The sequence below is a fragment of the Centroberyx gerrardi genome, chromosome 14, assembly GCF_048128805.1.
Source record: "Centroberyx gerrardi isolate f3 chromosome 14, fCenGer3.hap1.cur.20231027, whole genome shotgun sequence".
In the NCBI taxonomy this organism is placed as follows: Eukaryota; Metazoa; Chordata; class Actinopteri; order Beryciformes; family Berycidae; genus Centroberyx; species Centroberyx gerrardi.
Genome location: NC_136010.1, coordinates 27,032,716 through 27,050,017, shown reverse-complemented (window position 1 = coordinate 27,050,017; position 17,302 = coordinate 27,032,716). Strand labels below are relative to the sequence as shown.

Here is a 17,302-nt window from a genome sequence, read left to right as displayed (position 1 = left end):
CTGAGGATACTGTGGGTGGAGAAATTGGTCTGTCTGCATCGTCTATGATGGATTTCTCCCTGTATGATTGTTGAATGTCGGTGCAAAGTGGTGAGTCTAGAAAGAAGTTCTCAGTGACTGACACCAAAACCTGACATTTACTGCTGATGTTTTAGATCATTGAAAACTTTTCTCCTATTAAAACTTGTAGATGTGCTGGAAATATCTTGACGTAACAATCACATCATCTACATTTGGCCACTTATCCAAGGGAATAAGAAAAATACACATAAACATTTTGGTAACACTTTACTTTAAATGTATGCGTAAAGAATATAGAAGTATACAATAATCACATCATAATGATATCATAAAGTATTATGTATCTGATATGACATGTTATGAGTTTGTTAAAAGTCATATATTCACCCCAGTTATATGTGTCATGAGTCGCAAATGTATTATGAGTTCTGGAATTCATAATGTCTTATAAGTAATTCATGAACAACATATTAAAGTAAAGTGGTTTGTAGCAACATTATAATTGTGCCATACCAGATTCACAATGTTCAGATGTTTGGTCATTTTCTAATGTAATTATGATCTAAATTATCTATTATGCGATTATGAGCATTTTATTATTATGATTATGATTATAATACATCACAACCAAAATAATATATAGCCCCATGACTATATATAATTGTTCCCTACCATATTCATAATGCATTTTGATACATTTTATGATTTGATTATGATGAGCTTATAATGGGAATATAATGCCTTATGACCAACATTTCAAGTGTTACCAACTTTTTTCCTTATATTAAGTGCACATCTCTATGGGAAGACAGCTGTGGTGTGTGTGTGTGTGTGTGTGTGTGTGTGTGTGTGTGTGCTGCATACTTGTTGTGGTGTAAGGGGGCTCGGGAGGCACTACTGCTGCTCTCTTGGTCTGTATCCGTGTCTTCAAAGCTGGACGCCTTCTTCAGCTTAGTTGTCTTTTTCTAAATCAGCAACAATTACTCGGTTATTTCTCCACAAACACAAACATAACAAGTAAGACACCTGGGAATATCAATGTGGGAGATCTTTTCATGTGTCACAGGCTTCAAGGGATGGCTTTGCAGCGGGCTGGACCCTTTGTTTTCAGGGAGAAAATTGAAGAAAATTGAACATGAAAACCTCAAAGTATTCTTGGGGCTTTTGAAAAGCTATATAATCTTACCAAGATTAAAGAGCAAAAGCTGAAATGTGGTCAAAGGAACATGGCAATTTTTTGAGTTTTTGGGAGATTATTTGGTTGGTACTCTTCCCCGTAAAATGATGAGAACATAGACACAAAACTATCCATATGTTCCCAGTAGATTACTGGCGCTCCATACATTTTAGCATGCACTGTGTTGATGATAGTAGACTCCATGCTAACACTTTAGCATACACTGTGTTGATGATAGTAGACTCCATGCTAACACTTTAGCATACACTGTGTTGAGTGATAGTAGGCTCCATGCTAACACTTTAGCATACACTGTGTTGATGATAGTAGGCTCCATGCTAACACTTTAGCATACACTGTGTTGATGATAATAGACTCCATGCTAACACTTTAGCATACACTGTGTTGATGATAGTAGGCTCCATGCTAACACTTTAGCATACACTATGTTGATGATAGTAGGCTCCATGCTAACACTTTAGCATACACTATGTTGATGATAATAGACTCCATGCTAACACTTTAGCATACACTATGTTGAGTGATAGTAGGCTCCATGCTAACACTTTAGCATACACTATGTTGATGATAGTAGACCTAGTAGACATAGTAGCAGTAGTTTTTAGGCTGTATGCTAATGAGTGAAATCACCTGCTAGAGTCTATATGGCCTGTAGTCACATATTTTAAAATTTTAATATTAGCTCAATATAGCAGATGTAGCCAGGTGTATTTTTGGAATTATTTCAGGTGAGAGTAGCCCATGTGAGTTCAAAACAGCGGTTATTTTGCATCATATTTCATGTTCATTTAACCAATTTACACCAAACTGCCAGACTTAGCCGCATATCATCTAAATTATACATGGCATTGTTGAATACTGCTCAATTGGCCAGTGAAAGCGGAGATGTGTTATTTCTGAATAACAGGCCATTGTTTCACATCTAACCATATCATTCCAGTCAAGAGGTCTGGACTAGTGACACCTTGTGACAAAACTCATCACTGCTTGGTTACTACAGACAGTCCGGCTGGTCTATTGTTTTGGCGGAAGCTTGTAAATTAATTTAGCTATATTTTAAAATCAATATTTCATCAATGATTAATGCCTTTGGTAAATAGCTGTGTAGGATAATGTAGTGCGAGTCAGTCATTATTGAGACTTGAATCAAGACTTGAATGGCCAGCTGTACATTGTCCCTGGCTTACTGTTTAGCTTCAGAACTGCAACAAGTTCTCATTTTCTCACTTTTGAGATAATCGTAATCACCTACTATGACTCAACATAGTGTTAGCATAGAGCACCAGGGCCAATAATCTATGATGATCTGTGTTCTGATCACTTAACAGGCAAGTTGACCAACAGGACAACCTGACAAAAACTTGGTGCATTCCTTTAAGGAAGGTGAGGGGAGAGAATACAATTTAGGCATTTAGCAGACTCTCTTATCCAGAGCGACTTACAATAAGTAACAGAAAAGTGTAGGATAAGGGAGAGGTATGAACCAAGGAAGAAAGAAAAAGACTGAGCAAGTTTGGAGAGCAAAACAAAAGGGCCAACCTTGCGTTTGGAGAAGCTACCCATGAAGGAACGACCGGTACGCTTGTTGCTGCTGGGGTTTGCCTCGTCCGCTGTGTCCGTCCCATAGTCAGTTTTGCCCTGAAAGCAGAAGAGAAACTGATTTTGTAAAGAAATAGTTTTAAGAGAACTGAGGAAATCAGACATCAAAGAAATACAGTTCCCCTTGACAACTCAAGAACTTGTATTATAAAACTGCAAACAGGTTATTTAAGATGAATCCCTTATTCAGTCAGAAACGCTTACGTCAAAGGAGATTCGTAGAAACAAACGGTTATACAGTTGTATTTGGCGGAAAAGGCTCTGCTCTTGAGGATGCTCCCCAAATGAATCCAAGCAGCATGTGAGAGATTTTGTGGGGAATATAAAAACCCCATGGGTATACAGAACACAACCCAGCAGGCACCTATCACCGAGATATGGCACATACATAATGCACAAGGCAAGAGATGCCATTGCAAACATGATTCATAAGAAACCAGAACAGGAGGAGGCTGGGGTGGTGGAGGGGAAAAAAGCAGCAGGAGTTAGGAGTAGCAGGTAGGAGAAATCAACATAACCAGTAACAGCAGCAGTGGCATGAATGATCAGCATGCGGTGCTCCATCTCTGTTAGGCAACTTTCTTATACTTGAGAGCTATCTTATTTGTTGGTGTTTGCTCTTCAGTCTCCTCCACATTGACAGAGAGCTGCGTGCTTCAGTAATGCTACTGAGCACATGCAATGCCCACCATCCTTTCTTCACATTATTGGATTATCAGTTATTTCAGGGTTTCTTTGAGGGAATCTACAGTACTGAAGGGCTAAACTCAAAGTGGTCTCTTAAGCAAACATGGAAATGTGTGTTAGAGTACGAAGCAAGAAGCAAGTCACTTCACCATATTTGTTTTCTTCCAACTAATCAAATGTGACAGAGTCATTTGCATGCTAATAACCACAGTATTGAAAGTGATTAAGAGTTTGGACTGTGAGGGCTGCGCTAAGTGACGTGAAACACTTCATTCAGTGCCACTCTTTAGTGCAGTATGGGTAAAAGACACAGCTTTCCCAACCACTGCCCATGCTTCACACATTCACACTAGGAGCTGCCCAGTAAAACCACAGCCTTCTACTGTTGGTCACTGAGAAGCTCCACTGGAACAGTTGGGGTTAATTGCCTTGCTCAAGGGCACTTCAACAGTAGTTTTTGAGGGAGAGGAGATTGTTACTCATTCAGTTTCCCCACCCATTATGTTTTTGGACCCTCCAGTCAAAAGCCTGTTTCTCTAACCTCTAAGCTACTGCCATCCCCCAAACCTGATTACACGAGGAAGACAGAAAGAGACGGAGAGGTGTGAAAAGGAGGAATAGTCAGCACCAAGTCTGGCTCTATTGCAATGCTAATGCATCATGCTAAATGAGCAAAAATCTCAATAAAGACAGAATAAAAAAAAGACCTTTCTCTGAGGAGGGGCTGCCTTAAAATCTTGCTAGAAGGGCTGAGACTGACTTTTTACCACATCAAGACAACAAAGCATTGAAAATCTGGGCCAGTAAAGCAGAAATGTCTGCTATTTGGATATTTTAACATGAAAAACATTTCATCCTCAGTGTGCGCTTCTTTCCAACTAAAGCCAGATAAAATCTAATGAGAGTGCAGAGAATACAGGATGGAAAGACATGGAGTCTACCATAGATGGCAGTGTGTTATGAGCTATTACTTAAATAAAAAGGGACTTTAGATCTCTCTGCTTGCTATGCATCATTAAAAGAGATGAATGAGCCCCTGTGATGGACTCTTGCACTATCCAGGGGGGTAAGCGCGTACCCCTAAGTCACTTCTCACCACAGAAACAGCAGGTAAGCTCAAATTATTGGTTCGAACAAGAATCACTTCCTTTCTTTACCTTAAGGCCAGCCGTGTCTGAGGGCTTCCCAGCAGGAGGCAGCGCAGCGATAGTGAAGCTGTCTGGGTCCTCTCTGTCTCGGATCTTGGACTCCTTCATCAGGTTGTCCAGCTTCTTCTTGGCCAAGTTCTCCACCTGCTTTCTGTTGGCCGAGGTCTGGAGAAGGGAGGGAGTAAGAGTTATAGAGAGGGAGAGAATGAAGGATGGAGATATGTATGTGGTTCAAGACATGAGGGTAACTTAAGGACATTCAGTAGAACCTCAGCTATTCATCCTCCTCTCCAGAAACAACTGAGAAGTCAACCTACCAAGTGAAACTTTACAATTTCATATATGGTATCAGTTGGATTTATTGTTGACTGACTGATTGACTAGTGTGTTTCAGTAAGTTTCCAACATTCATCGAGATGTCCTGTTCTGCATGGGCCAAATAATGCTTTAAATAAATTTGTTGTTCAGAACAATCTACTATGAAAGTACATTTGGGTTTCTGAGGTCCTACTGTAAAAACAATGTCTCTTTTAGCCTGGACTGACCAGATCAAGAAAAGAAAAAGAAAAACATCATGCAGGATCTTACAAGAATGTAAGAGCTCAGGCTCCATGGAGAGCAAAGATGAAGCAATACACGGTCTGTTACATAATGCATAACCTCCCAGAGCATTTGATGGATGACGGCTTAAGTAATGCGAGGCATTCCAGATGTGATGGAAAATGAAAAGTGGGACATTATATAATAAAGGTGAAATGGAAGATTTCCTTGGTGAGAGAGCGCTGCTCTATGCCCACCTGGAATAATAAGCACATGCTCACTTCAGCCACTAGGTGGCATAGTGTATCCACAAACAAACTCAGTTTGGCACCAGAATGCACAGGGAGCAAATGCTGGATTTAAACGGAGTATACTCTTTCCTAAACATAGGTACTCAATATAGATGTATTCCAAATAGGATTAGACCAATATATGGAGGCAATATTGACCTTTTATTAAAAACGGGATGTGCTCCAGTCAGTGTCGTCCACCTCTGATATGATGGATATAATGCATTTGAAGATACTGAATATTGGCTAAAATACTGGCTATTGGCAGCTTCAATCCAGAAAATAAATAAATAAATAAATGAACATTCAACTTGCAAAACCCAAATTCTCACTAGACTTTTGGGCCCACAGTGCAATAATTTGGCTTCAGAACACTTGAATTATGCTGCACCAGCTGTTTGGAATAATTCTATGGTAATTTTATGCCCCTTTTGGAACTCTAAAGAACATTCGTTCATATTATGTGGACATACAAACTTCACCAGTGTTTTAACTGACATGAGGGTGAGTAGATAATGACAAAATGTTCCTTTTTGGGTGAATTATTCCTTTAAGAGCCTGAAGCCTCAATATTTACGCCCCATTTTGTAGGCACAACTCCAACGTTATGGTAAAACTAGTTTAGAGATTTGTTTGGTACCAGATCCAGAATCCTTACCTTAACGTCAGAGGAATACAAGACCTCTAATCCAACATGTTACAGAATGTAACACTTTGTTGGACCTACCACTTTGAACAGAGAGTTTCACAGGCAGTATGATAGAGTATGGCAAATGACTTGGGTGAGGGTTTCTAAAGAGGTTGAGAATGAACATGGTATACAATACCTTCCACTTTTAAAGAAGTAAGCAACATTGAAAGGAGGAAGGGAGGGGACAGATAGAGAGAGGAGAGACCATGAGAGAAAGAAAATGAGAACGGATACCCACACAAAAAGGAAGAGGCAGAGGAAAAGAAGAGAAGGAGTAAGAGAAAGAGACAGAGATACCAATATAGGAGATAAACAGAGCATTACATAGACAAAGATAGGAGACTAGGACCTCATGGACACTCACAGACTCTTAAATGAGGCACTATCCATCAAGAACAGACAAAATACATACACATACGCAAATTCACATTTCAGCTGCTGGTAGTTTAGAACAGATAAACACAGGAGGAGAAAAAAAAGGAAGGTTACATACATCTCCATTCATCAGCTTGCAGTCGTCCTCCATCTCGTCAGCGCTGTCCTCGTCGGACACGTCTCCCTCCTCTGCGTCCTCGTCGATGTTGGGAGGCAGCTTCTTACCCTGGCGGTGAACGGAAGGAGCGAGAAAGACTTCACGTTATTCACTCGCACAAATAGCTTCTATGTTCGCCGAATTCGTTTGTGGGCGATGGACGAATTTAGATCGGACTAGACTAAAATAGAATAGAGCAGCAAATCAGAGCTACTGTGAGCAGAAAGCGGGAACTTGCTTGTTCTCTTGGCTTGCCCGAAAGCCGTTCAAAAATGTAAATCAAAAATTCCTCATCATCCTCATGTACCTGCTGCTCTCGGTCATATCAACCAGGAACACTGGAGCTGTAGGATCAAACACCCTCATTGACAGGCCTCGAGGGGGAAGAAGAGGAGGAGGGGAGGCACAAGGAACAGACAGAACAATGAAGGACGGAAGGGTTCGAAATGACAGCAATCAATACCAAGGTAACAGATGGGCTTGCACTGCTGGCTGCAGCCACGGATTTTTCAGCAAGGCTTAACAAGTGCAGTTGTCCGTCCAGTGGTTAGCAATCATTCTCAATCACAGTGTCAAGGAGGTGGCGGCATGCAGCAATGGGTGATAATAGTCTGACATTGGCCCCCGCGGTGAGGCTAGAGCCGGGTAGCCACTGGATACCGCTGACTGCGTTGAGCATTGCGCGGTAGGGTAGTGAGAAAGCCAAAATGCTGCAGTGCAGACGGTGGATATTGCTGCGGTTCCTCACAGCGCTAAAACATTAGTGCCATCGCAAACACAGTGGGAATTGTACACAAAGGTAGTAGTGCTCGTGTGGCAGCTGGCAGTGGAGTCCTTGGCATGCCAGGTGTTGGCGCCGTGCCCTCTGTTTAGTGAAAGCATCTGGTGTCAGTAAACCCTCATTAACCTCGATACTTCCATACTTCACTGCTGCTCCATCCCCTCTCAACAGAGGGGTGGTGCTGCTTATCGACTACTTGATCTCCTGCTTCAGTTTGTTGAAGGTGTCTTTAAATACAAAGTTTCCTTTCATGTGGTAGATTGCAATTTATACCACAGCTGCCCACTTGGATAGATTGATTACAACGGGCTTGCACTTTCAGGATTGCCATAGAGAATTGAATGGTAAATTTGGCGAAAAATTGAAGGAGAAATGATGCTGTGCTCTCTGTCATCTGCAATTTTCACTGATAGAGCAGGTTTGGTACAATAGTGTTTAGAAATGTCTAAGAAGACTGATAATTGGCTGGCTCGGTTCACAGACTGTTAATAGGCACTACAGCTGGAACGGCTCCTGACCTGCAGCCATGAACACACTTTGACCAATTATCTGTGGTGAACTGGACTGATGGTAATGTGTTTTGGTCATAATGTGGACCTATGTGGCCAAATAATTAATGAGCCTGCTGTCAGCTATTGCTGCACAGACAGACTCCGTAAAGAACCATTTCAACAGACAAGTCTTTCATTCTCTTCTATTCAAACGCTTTCTAATCACATCACTAAAAATCAGTCCGCCGTCTCCTTTCTTTGAAGTCTGCTCTGACAGGTCAGAAACTTAGTGATCAAAATAAGAAAAATGGTAGATTGAAATGATAGCCTAAGGACTAATTCCTCTCACCAAGGAAAACCCATACATTTTTAAACACGACACAAACTCCGTCTCTATAGGACTTACGTGCGGTAAGTCCTATAGAGACGGAGTTTGTGTCGTGTTTGCTCTTAACTTTACCTTGACAAGGATCTTGCCCTTGAGGGTTTCTGGCGAGGGCAGGGACCCTGACTGTTCAGCTTTGATGCTGGACAGGTCCAGTTTGTCCCCCAGGATCTCCATCAGGTACTGGGCCATCTTCTTTTGCTGAGCAACGCTGCAGTGGTTCTCGATGGACAGGATGACTGGGTAGCTGCGAGACGGTGGATAACAACACAGGAGAGATTGGAGTTGTGAGGTTGATGGATGGACACAGAGGACGCAAGTCTGACTTAACTGGGATTCTGTATCTCCATTAAAGAGTTGACAGCACTGCAACCACTTTTGGTCATGGATTTGAGTCCCTTGTATTAGATTAGATTCAATTGGATTAGATGAAAATTGAATGATCCCCGTGGGGAAATTGGGTCATTGCAGCAGCAGGGAATAGGATATAGATACGAATAGAGCAAATACAGTGCATTAAAGACTGTACAACGACTAATTACATCAAGAGACCCAAGCGCTCATTGCTGTGGTGTTTCTGCACTGCACTTCCTAGAGATCACTTGTCAATCAAACAGTGCGTCTAGTACTGTGACGTCTTTTTCCTTGGATTTTCAACACACACACACACACACACACACACACACCCTCACACACTCACTCATCATTTAGCTCGCCATGCAGACTGCTACTCTGCTGGTGAAAGAGTCTTGCTGCTTTTGTTCACCCTCCCCCCTATCCAGTTCCACCTGCTTAGATCTGCTTCTATGTACTGTATGGGGGGTTACGTACTCCCTGACTAAAGTCTAATGCATGTGCAGCAGCGAGCCACAGAAGCAGATGTATCCCTCCAAAACCAAACTTATCGCTATGTCATAACCATTTATAAACTTATCAATATCGATATGATAGTTGTCCTTACTGAACTATAGTACTTATACATGAGAACACACACTTCAGTGGTATTCTTTCACTGCTAAAATATTAATTGGGGGAGACTTCTAAAAAAGTAGCATTGGCCTGCCAGACTGAATTTCATGATTGATTCCTCAAAGGCATCAGGCACAAAGTGATACGAGCTACATGCTGCTAAAAAGTACAAGCAGTCTCTTAGGCAGCACAATAACACATTAAGCCTCTCAGGAAGCCAAGCAAGAGTAGGTAGCTGCCAGGCAGCCTAAAGAATGACAGACAATGCCAGATGCTTGACAGGAAGCAAAGGAATACTGGGGCAGCATGCAGCTAGATATGAATTTAGCCTACCAGGCAATTATAGATCATATGAGGTTTCTAACACCACGCATTCACTAAACAGACAAGCTGTGCCTAAAATCACTTGAAGTTACAAACGTTTGGTGAAGTTTTTGGAGCTTTTTGGATTTCATAGGCAAAGTGTGTCATTTGCAGCTTTTTCATTGGCTCAGAACTACCATGTGGTGCAGGCAGTGTGCTCGTCAGTTGTGGTTGGCTCATTGCAGAAAATGGTGTGGCATCCTTGGAGGAGGCCGCTGCCTGACAGACCTTACTGAGGGAACAAAAGTCCCTCGGGCTATCAGCGTGCATGCTAACTATCCAGTTCTTCCTCTGTTTATTAAAAAAAAAGCAAAAAGCAAACACATAACGCATAATTTCCTGTGCACCTTAAGATTCATCCAGGAAAGACCTACCAGACACCAGCTGTTTAGAACAGCAAATGTAAAAGCTTTCATGAGCTGGCTAGGTTGAATCACTATTGTGTTATTATATCAATCGACAATAAGGAGTTGCTACAACATCGCAGACTTTAAAGCATCTTTGCTGCCAGATTTACAGATTAGCAGTATTTACATTTAGGGCATCAATAAACTCCACTGTTACATTTTAAGCATATTACAGAGCAGTTTTAACAAGCCATGACTAAAGCAACTGACACTATTTAAGCTCTTTAGCTAGCAGCTTCGGATGTTGGTATGGTTCAGTAAACCATCTTTCCTTTCCAGTGCCCACCATGTAGCAAGAAAACAACGTGGTTGGGTGGGTCTGAGCACGAGTTTCAATACAAGCCTTTGACCTTTCCAGGGACGTGCTGCATCATTGGCCATGCTACAAAACAGAGATCAGTGTTGAAAAGGGCAACACTGAATGTACTGAGCTTGGAGGAATTAAACCCAGGGATAGCAATGCTTTAACTGAGACACTTTGAGCCATTTTATAATACATTGATTAAGCTGCACAGACAACACATGACCATACAAGTTCTCACTGCACTGAAGTCTCCAAACTGTATTTCAGTCCTGCTCATCTGTACATTCCTGGTTAGTATGCTTGGCCTGGCATGCAAAGCTAGTCTTCAGACTAGCCGCATTCAAGAGCAAACTCCCCATTGACGACGTATCAGCCGTGACGCTTCATAGTCTAAATCGGAGAGAGAAGCTTTTCATCCCAATCTCATCCATTTTAGCCCTCCGCAGGGCCCCTTTTTTTATGAGGTGTCCTGGAAAATGATATCGTCCTTTGATGTAGAATGCAGCCTTTCACCCTTCTCTTTTCAGCCAATTATCTGCGGAATGTGGTATCCGCAATTTTGTTTTCAAAAATACACACTGGAGCGCACATCCACGCACGGCGAGACCCCCTCCCTTTTATTTTACTTGTGAGACAGGGTCTATAAATAGTGCTTTTCACAACAACCTCCAGATTGTGTGCATGTCGATGGGATTATCACCTTCTGATGCAGCTTCTGTGATGAGGCGGGTGTTGGGGAGTCTGTGCGTGTGCGGTTTAATGTCTATCTGGATAGAGGTGTGTGAATGTTTGTATGTCTCTGTGTCTGGATAGGTGTGTGTGTATGTTTTTACGTCTGTATCTGGGTAGGTGTGTGTGTATGTTTTTATGTCTCTGTGTCTGGATAGGTGTGTGTCTTTTTATTAAATCTGGGGTATATGTGTGTATGGTCTGTGTTTATTTGCATCTCCTGTATGACAAACCAGTCAGTCCGCTACGCATAATCAAATTCATTTGTGAGGCCAGAGTGACATGACAGAAAATTACACTGCTACAAATAGGCTTGTAAAGGGAGCTATTATTGCCAATTGTTTACAGAAACGTTCCTTGGTCATTTTACATTTTAGGAACCCAAGAGTGGGAATTATACACTGAACGTGAGGTCCTGCTGTCCCAGTAACGTGTGTCTGCATGAACCACATTAGTTGTCTCTGCACCAATGTCACAGCAGTATCTACAACTGGTGACCCCAGTGACCTAAGAGTGCGACAGCTTGGCAATATAGTGGACAGCAAACCATTCTGGTGGTTTAATGGGCTGAGGCGCATACTCTGTTCTTTGACGTTGTGGGTTTCAATCATACATATATGAGACACTGTACACCAATAAGGCGGAAATTCTACAAAAATAATGACAAGTTAGAATAAAATAGATAAAAATTAAATAGCTTGGTTACCGTCAGCTGTGGCCGGTGGCCATTGTTGGCTATCTAATGGTTTGTTAGCCAAGACGCTCACAGCATGGGACTAGTGCTAAGCCAGTTTTCACTTGTTTTTTAATGAAGACCTGCTTTGCATGTCAGACCACTGAAGCTTCATGCAAATAGAAAACACTGATGAGAAAATATTGATATTTTCCTGGCTATGTGCATTAAGATCTTTTATCATCAGATCAAAAGCCTTAATTAATATTTGAGTTCATTTGAGTTGACTGATGAATCAGACAAACACTCTATCAAACAGTGACTAACAACCAATGAATAAGAGGAAACCTCTTCAACCAGACACACTGCATCAGAATATGGTTTCAAATGGATAAAAGCTTTCAAACCTATAATGCCTGAAAAGTCCACAGAGCCCTCCAATTGTATTCCAAGCCTCATTTCCCCCCCATTTTCTCTGTGGGTTTAGAATCAATGAGCCTGTGCTATCTTAAACACTGTAATGTGTAGTGACATACATGTCCGTATACTGCTGTGCTTTACTTTCCACGTTTGTTACAGTGACACGCACACGCTTTGTGATTTGTCAACTGCAACCAACGGAGGGGCGATGAAAAATAATCTATTGAAGCTATCTGCTTGAGTGACTGAGTGATTGGGTGTATGAGAAAGCAACGGAGTGAATTAAATGAGTGAGGGAACGAGTGAGAAAGTAGTAATAGTGGGAGTTCATGTGTGCGAATGTGTGTCTGTCCAAACTTACTTGCTCTTGACGAAGGCGTACTTGTTGATGGTCTCGATAACATCTTTGAAGAGGATTTTGGAGGTGAGGGTGTAGCCGTGATGGACGATGGGCTCGCCGTCCTGTCCGTCCCAACAGTCCACTGTGCAGAGGGACATATGAGCATTATTGACTTAAAAAGAGAAAAAAACACTCAATAGTGAGTGATACAGCTTTATACTGTCAGCTAAACGAGCTGTTTGGCTTCACACAATTCATCACCAATCAACTGTGTGTACACATCATTTTGTGGTGATTGTGTTTTATCAACTATTAGACCTATATATTGGTTTGCTGTTATCTTGGGCTGATATTAAAAATCTGATATTGGCCTGTCATGTTGTCCATTACTGATATGATGGATGTTCCTCCCTGACCGTAGCTTTTCCAAGTTGATATATCACTCTAATCTTAATTCAAATGTGGCGTTTTGATTTTTTTGTTAATACTTGGAATTTTTGGCATGAAAATGGTCAAACATCAAGATATTGAATATTGGCACATAATATCGGCTATTGGCAGCTTCAATCCAAAAAGATCACCGCTGCTATCAGCCTTCAAAAAAACATATTGGTCAAACCCTATTATCAACTGTGTCTGTATAAGTGTATGTACATGCATGTATGTATGTGTGTGTGTGTGTTCAAGTCCACATGTCTGCCCTGACCTTCCACACAGCGGCAGCCGGCCTGCAGCACCCAGGCGTACATGTCCACCCTGGACTGTGACATGAGCTGGTCGCCCATCAGGTAGGTGTTGTGGGAGGAGGCGACGAAGTAGTTGCACAGCGGCTGGCTCATGTCCTGGTGCACCTCGTAGTGCGCCGGGTTGAAGATGTCCCCCGCCGGGCTGCGCATGTAGTTGGTGAAACCTGAAACGAGGAGGCAAACGGCTATTTCCACCAGGACAGTTTCTAATTTCTAATCTAACAGTGTTTTTATTCCTGTAGCTGAGAGGATGTGCTTTGGAGAAATGTCATCTGTACATTTCACTGAAGTGTAGCCCTGCAAGTGGTGAGTGTGTATGAACAGGTGAAATCTGTGCCAAACGCCCCCTTAAACCAAAGGAGAATTGTAGCCTCGGCACAGGCATATTTTAACATTACAAATGATAATGAGTTAAGGTCTAAGTGGGACAAAGTTAAAGGGGAAAAGCACTCGATTTCAGAACGAGCAAAAGCTAGTCATATGGCCTTGGATCATCCAAAATGAGCAAATATGAACCACTCTTTCCCAAAGCTAGAAACCAGAAAGCCAAGAGCCTAATTTGTGTCATACTCTTTATGAGTAGTATAGAAATATTGGCAATGGGGACTGCAGTACTTCGCAGAATAGCAAAGTAGCAGAATTTATTTTCATAATGAGGTAGAAACAAGAGTCACACTGGTAGAACACGCTACTGTACCTTTTGCATATTGTTGACCTTCTACAAACCATGAATCAATACCAACAAGGGACTATGGACTTTACCATTGCATACATCTATACGTATACAATCTGTACTGTCTTCAGTGAATAAGGAGTAAGTCAAAGACTGATAAGTAAGGTGGATTCTAAAAGGCAAAAGTGATGAATCTAGATAACGCCAATGGATAACTTCAACAGAGCCTGCCAAGCAGAGCAAGGGTAAAGCAAAAATGTAAAAAAAAACTGAATCATCACAATATGGACCGGGTTTCACTATCAAACCAATATGTTCCTCATGCATAAGATGACAACAAAATATAAATGCATAACTAAACTAAATTGTTGAAACAGCTATTTAGGCTGAGAGGAAATTCCCTGAATAGCGATACAACTTGAGGAGTGTACATTATGTGCATGGCAAGACTACAAACTTCCAATGAAGAGTTGATTACAATAAACTGATGGAGGGTTCAATTCCAAACACCGGAGAACTTGAATGTGAAAAGAATAAGGACTTACCATCAATACCCAGAACCGCTTGCTTCTGGTTATCAGAGCATGGCTCAAATTTGTTGATGATCTCCAGGCAATGGTCCTTGGACACCTTGGTCATCTACAAAGTATAGCAATACAGGCAAAAGTAATCAAATACTGATAAAAACAATAATACATGTTCTCTGAAGGAAGATTAAGCCTGTATCCTCAAGATAAAAATCCTCAGGGCATAATTCAGCATCAAGGAGCGTTTGGTGAGGATAAGTGAATGATAATCCAATTAGGAGGGCTTCCTACATGCCATTTTTCTTCCCATCTAAGATGCGGGACCTGATTGTCTGCTCGACAACTGGCCTTTTAGGCCGCCTGACTGGTCGATCAGATTCCCATCTATGTCAATCATTGTCAGGCCGATACATTTGGATGGGGGTGGGGCGGCACCGGGTCTCTCCCCTCAGTACGGGACACTCCCTCATACCGTGTCACTGTGTTTGTGAGAGCTTAAGCCGTGTGAGAGAACGAGGCTTTGACTAAGTAGCTTGGTGGACCTACTTCTGAGAAACAGTGTTTTGATCATAGAATCACTGGCATAACTACCAGTTCTCCCCCCTGTTATGATACAGTCCTCTGGACAGTTAAAGGAAAAATCCATCCTCAAGTACTCTTACAACTGTTAAATATCAATCTGTCAAGTTCAGTGCATTCCAGATTGCAATGTTGCAATGTGTTGCAATTTATCTTTTTGTTGTATCCACTTTCCCTCAACCTTGCCATGTGTACTGTTCTTCTGTTAGTGATATATTATATTTGCCAGAATGCCTTTCAACAACCCCCAGAGAAGGGGCGTGAACTTGTTGCTTTCAATCACAGTTGGCATTTGGGCATATATATAGATATAGCTAGCTAAGTAGCTACTTGGGCGTGTATTATCGCAGTTGCGCCCCTTACTCAAAACACAACATGTCTTGTGGCTGCATTGCATTCTGGTCTATTGAAGCTACTGTGGGTGGAGAAATCGGCCTCTCTGCCGCTTCTACGATGGACTTCTCTCTGTACGATTGTTGAACGTCGGTGCAAAAAGATGAGTCCTGAGGTCAAATTGCTGTTTGACTCTGAGGGGCTGACACCAAAACTGGACATTTTGGAGGAGAAGGAGAAGGAGAAGGAGAAGTAGTAGTAGAAGAAGTAGTAGAAGAAGTGGAAGCAGATGAAGCAGACGAAGCAGAAGAAGCAGAAGAAGAAGAAGAAGAAGAAGAAGCAGAAGCAGAAGACGCATCTATGGTTTGGCCAGTTAGGGTTAGCATAGCTGTTTTTAACGGAGGTAAAGGTGGATCATAAACCATTGATTCCCAATTCCCAGTTCATTCATGAGGGTGATGGTCTTCAGGTTTTTCAAAAAGGTACGACTAAATCCAGATAGATGTTTTATCAGATTTTAAATAGGGTTATCCTGGTGACCTAATGTGCTCTGCCAGGAACAGTTTAAATTGGACTGCATGGGAATTCATTCTGGCTCATCCTTTTACTCTCTTTGTTATCAGTTACAAGAGCAATACAATAAGTCACACAATTAATAGATACTCTCAAACAGAGGCTTGAACACATAATGGAGCCTTACACAGTCTTATTTCTTATTTGAGGCACAAAGTAGGAGATACCAAGAAAGTCAGTAGTTAATGATGCCAGCAGAGACAACTCTGCCGCATCTTGGCGTCATTTCAAACAAATCGCTCCGCAAAACTGCCTCCACTGCTCTCCAGTAACGAGAGGAAGAAAACCGTCTAATTCGCAGTGCCAGAACTAAACGCTGAATATAATTAGAGAAAAATATACCCCGTCTGAATTGGGGGCTGACGTCTAGCCATCCAAACAGAGCCTTCTTCTTTCAAAATGACTGTTTCTTCACATTAAAATGCTCTGCTCGAGTGCAAATTAGCTGAAAAAGCATGCGTCGGGTGTAAAGAAAAATGAGCCGTTTTTGCTCATTACCTAATTTTTCTTTTTTTCCAGGCGGTGGTATCATTAGTGAGGAGATGTACTTTATCCAAAAGCTCTCTAGAACTTCAATTGAAGTGTTGTTGATGGTGCTAATGCTAATAGCCTTGTAGGGCCCTCACTGTCTACATTTCCCCATAGCTATTAAGCATTACTTCAGGGCCCCAATGGTGAATCCATTAAGCATCTGGTCTCCCACCTTACAGAAACAAGTAGCACCTTATGGGTGATTCCCTCTCATTTAGGCACGAAGGCTGAGATGGCTTGCTGTAGCAGCCTCAAGGGAGCTTTTGACATTGATTAGCATCCAGACAGCATCATTTTTGGGGCCCTGAGTAGCCATGAATGGCCACTACAGAATTGGTGAAATGGGATGATCACAATGTAAAGATGCAGTCAGTGCCAAACATAATGCTTGTTTTATAAAAAAAAAACCTACAAAAAAAACCCCTGAAGAATATGTACAACAACCATTATTATGGAAGAAATATTATGATTTCACATACAGTCAAGTGGATATTTTTCTTAAATCACATCCCATACAGTTAAATTGGAAAACAAACGGTCAAGTTGTTAATACTAATTTTGAAGCTCTGCAGCCGGAACATGATGATTTAAAGATGAATTCAAATTACTTATTTACTCTCAGAGTAAGTAATTTAGAGCATGTAACGATCAAGCACCACAGCTGAATCCTTAATGAGATATATTTAAACGCATTAAGGCTGAAGGAGCTGACAATAGTAATAGTGTGATAATTTTTAGGGATTTTAGACCATTACAAGTTACTGGATAATAA

The 17,302-nt window shown here is 41.6% G+C and overlaps 1 protein-coding gene across 1 annotated transcript in view; it reads right to left on the bottom strand.

The window, feature by feature from the left end:
• Positions 1–17,302, bottom strand: part of plch2a (phospholipase C, eta 2a) — a 174,857-nt gene that overhangs the window by 17,634 nt on the left and 139,921 nt on the right. The window contains exons 7-14 of the mRNA XM_078288213.1: positions 14,533–14,626; positions 13,275–13,478; positions 12,590–12,710; positions 8,439–8,610; positions 6,668–6,775; positions 4,663–4,818; positions 2,759–2,857; positions 886–986 (exon numbers count right to left, since the gene is read on the bottom strand). Coding sequence (XP_078144339.1) covers positions 886–986; positions 2,759–2,857; positions 4,663–4,818; positions 6,668–6,775; positions 8,439–8,610; positions 12,590–12,710; positions 13,275–13,478; positions 14,533–14,626 — 1,055 coding nt within the window. The remainder of the gene's footprint in view (positions 1–885; positions 987–2,758; positions 2,858–4,662; positions 4,819–6,667; positions 6,776–8,438; positions 8,611–12,589; positions 12,711–13,274; positions 13,479–14,532; positions 14,627–17,302) is intronic.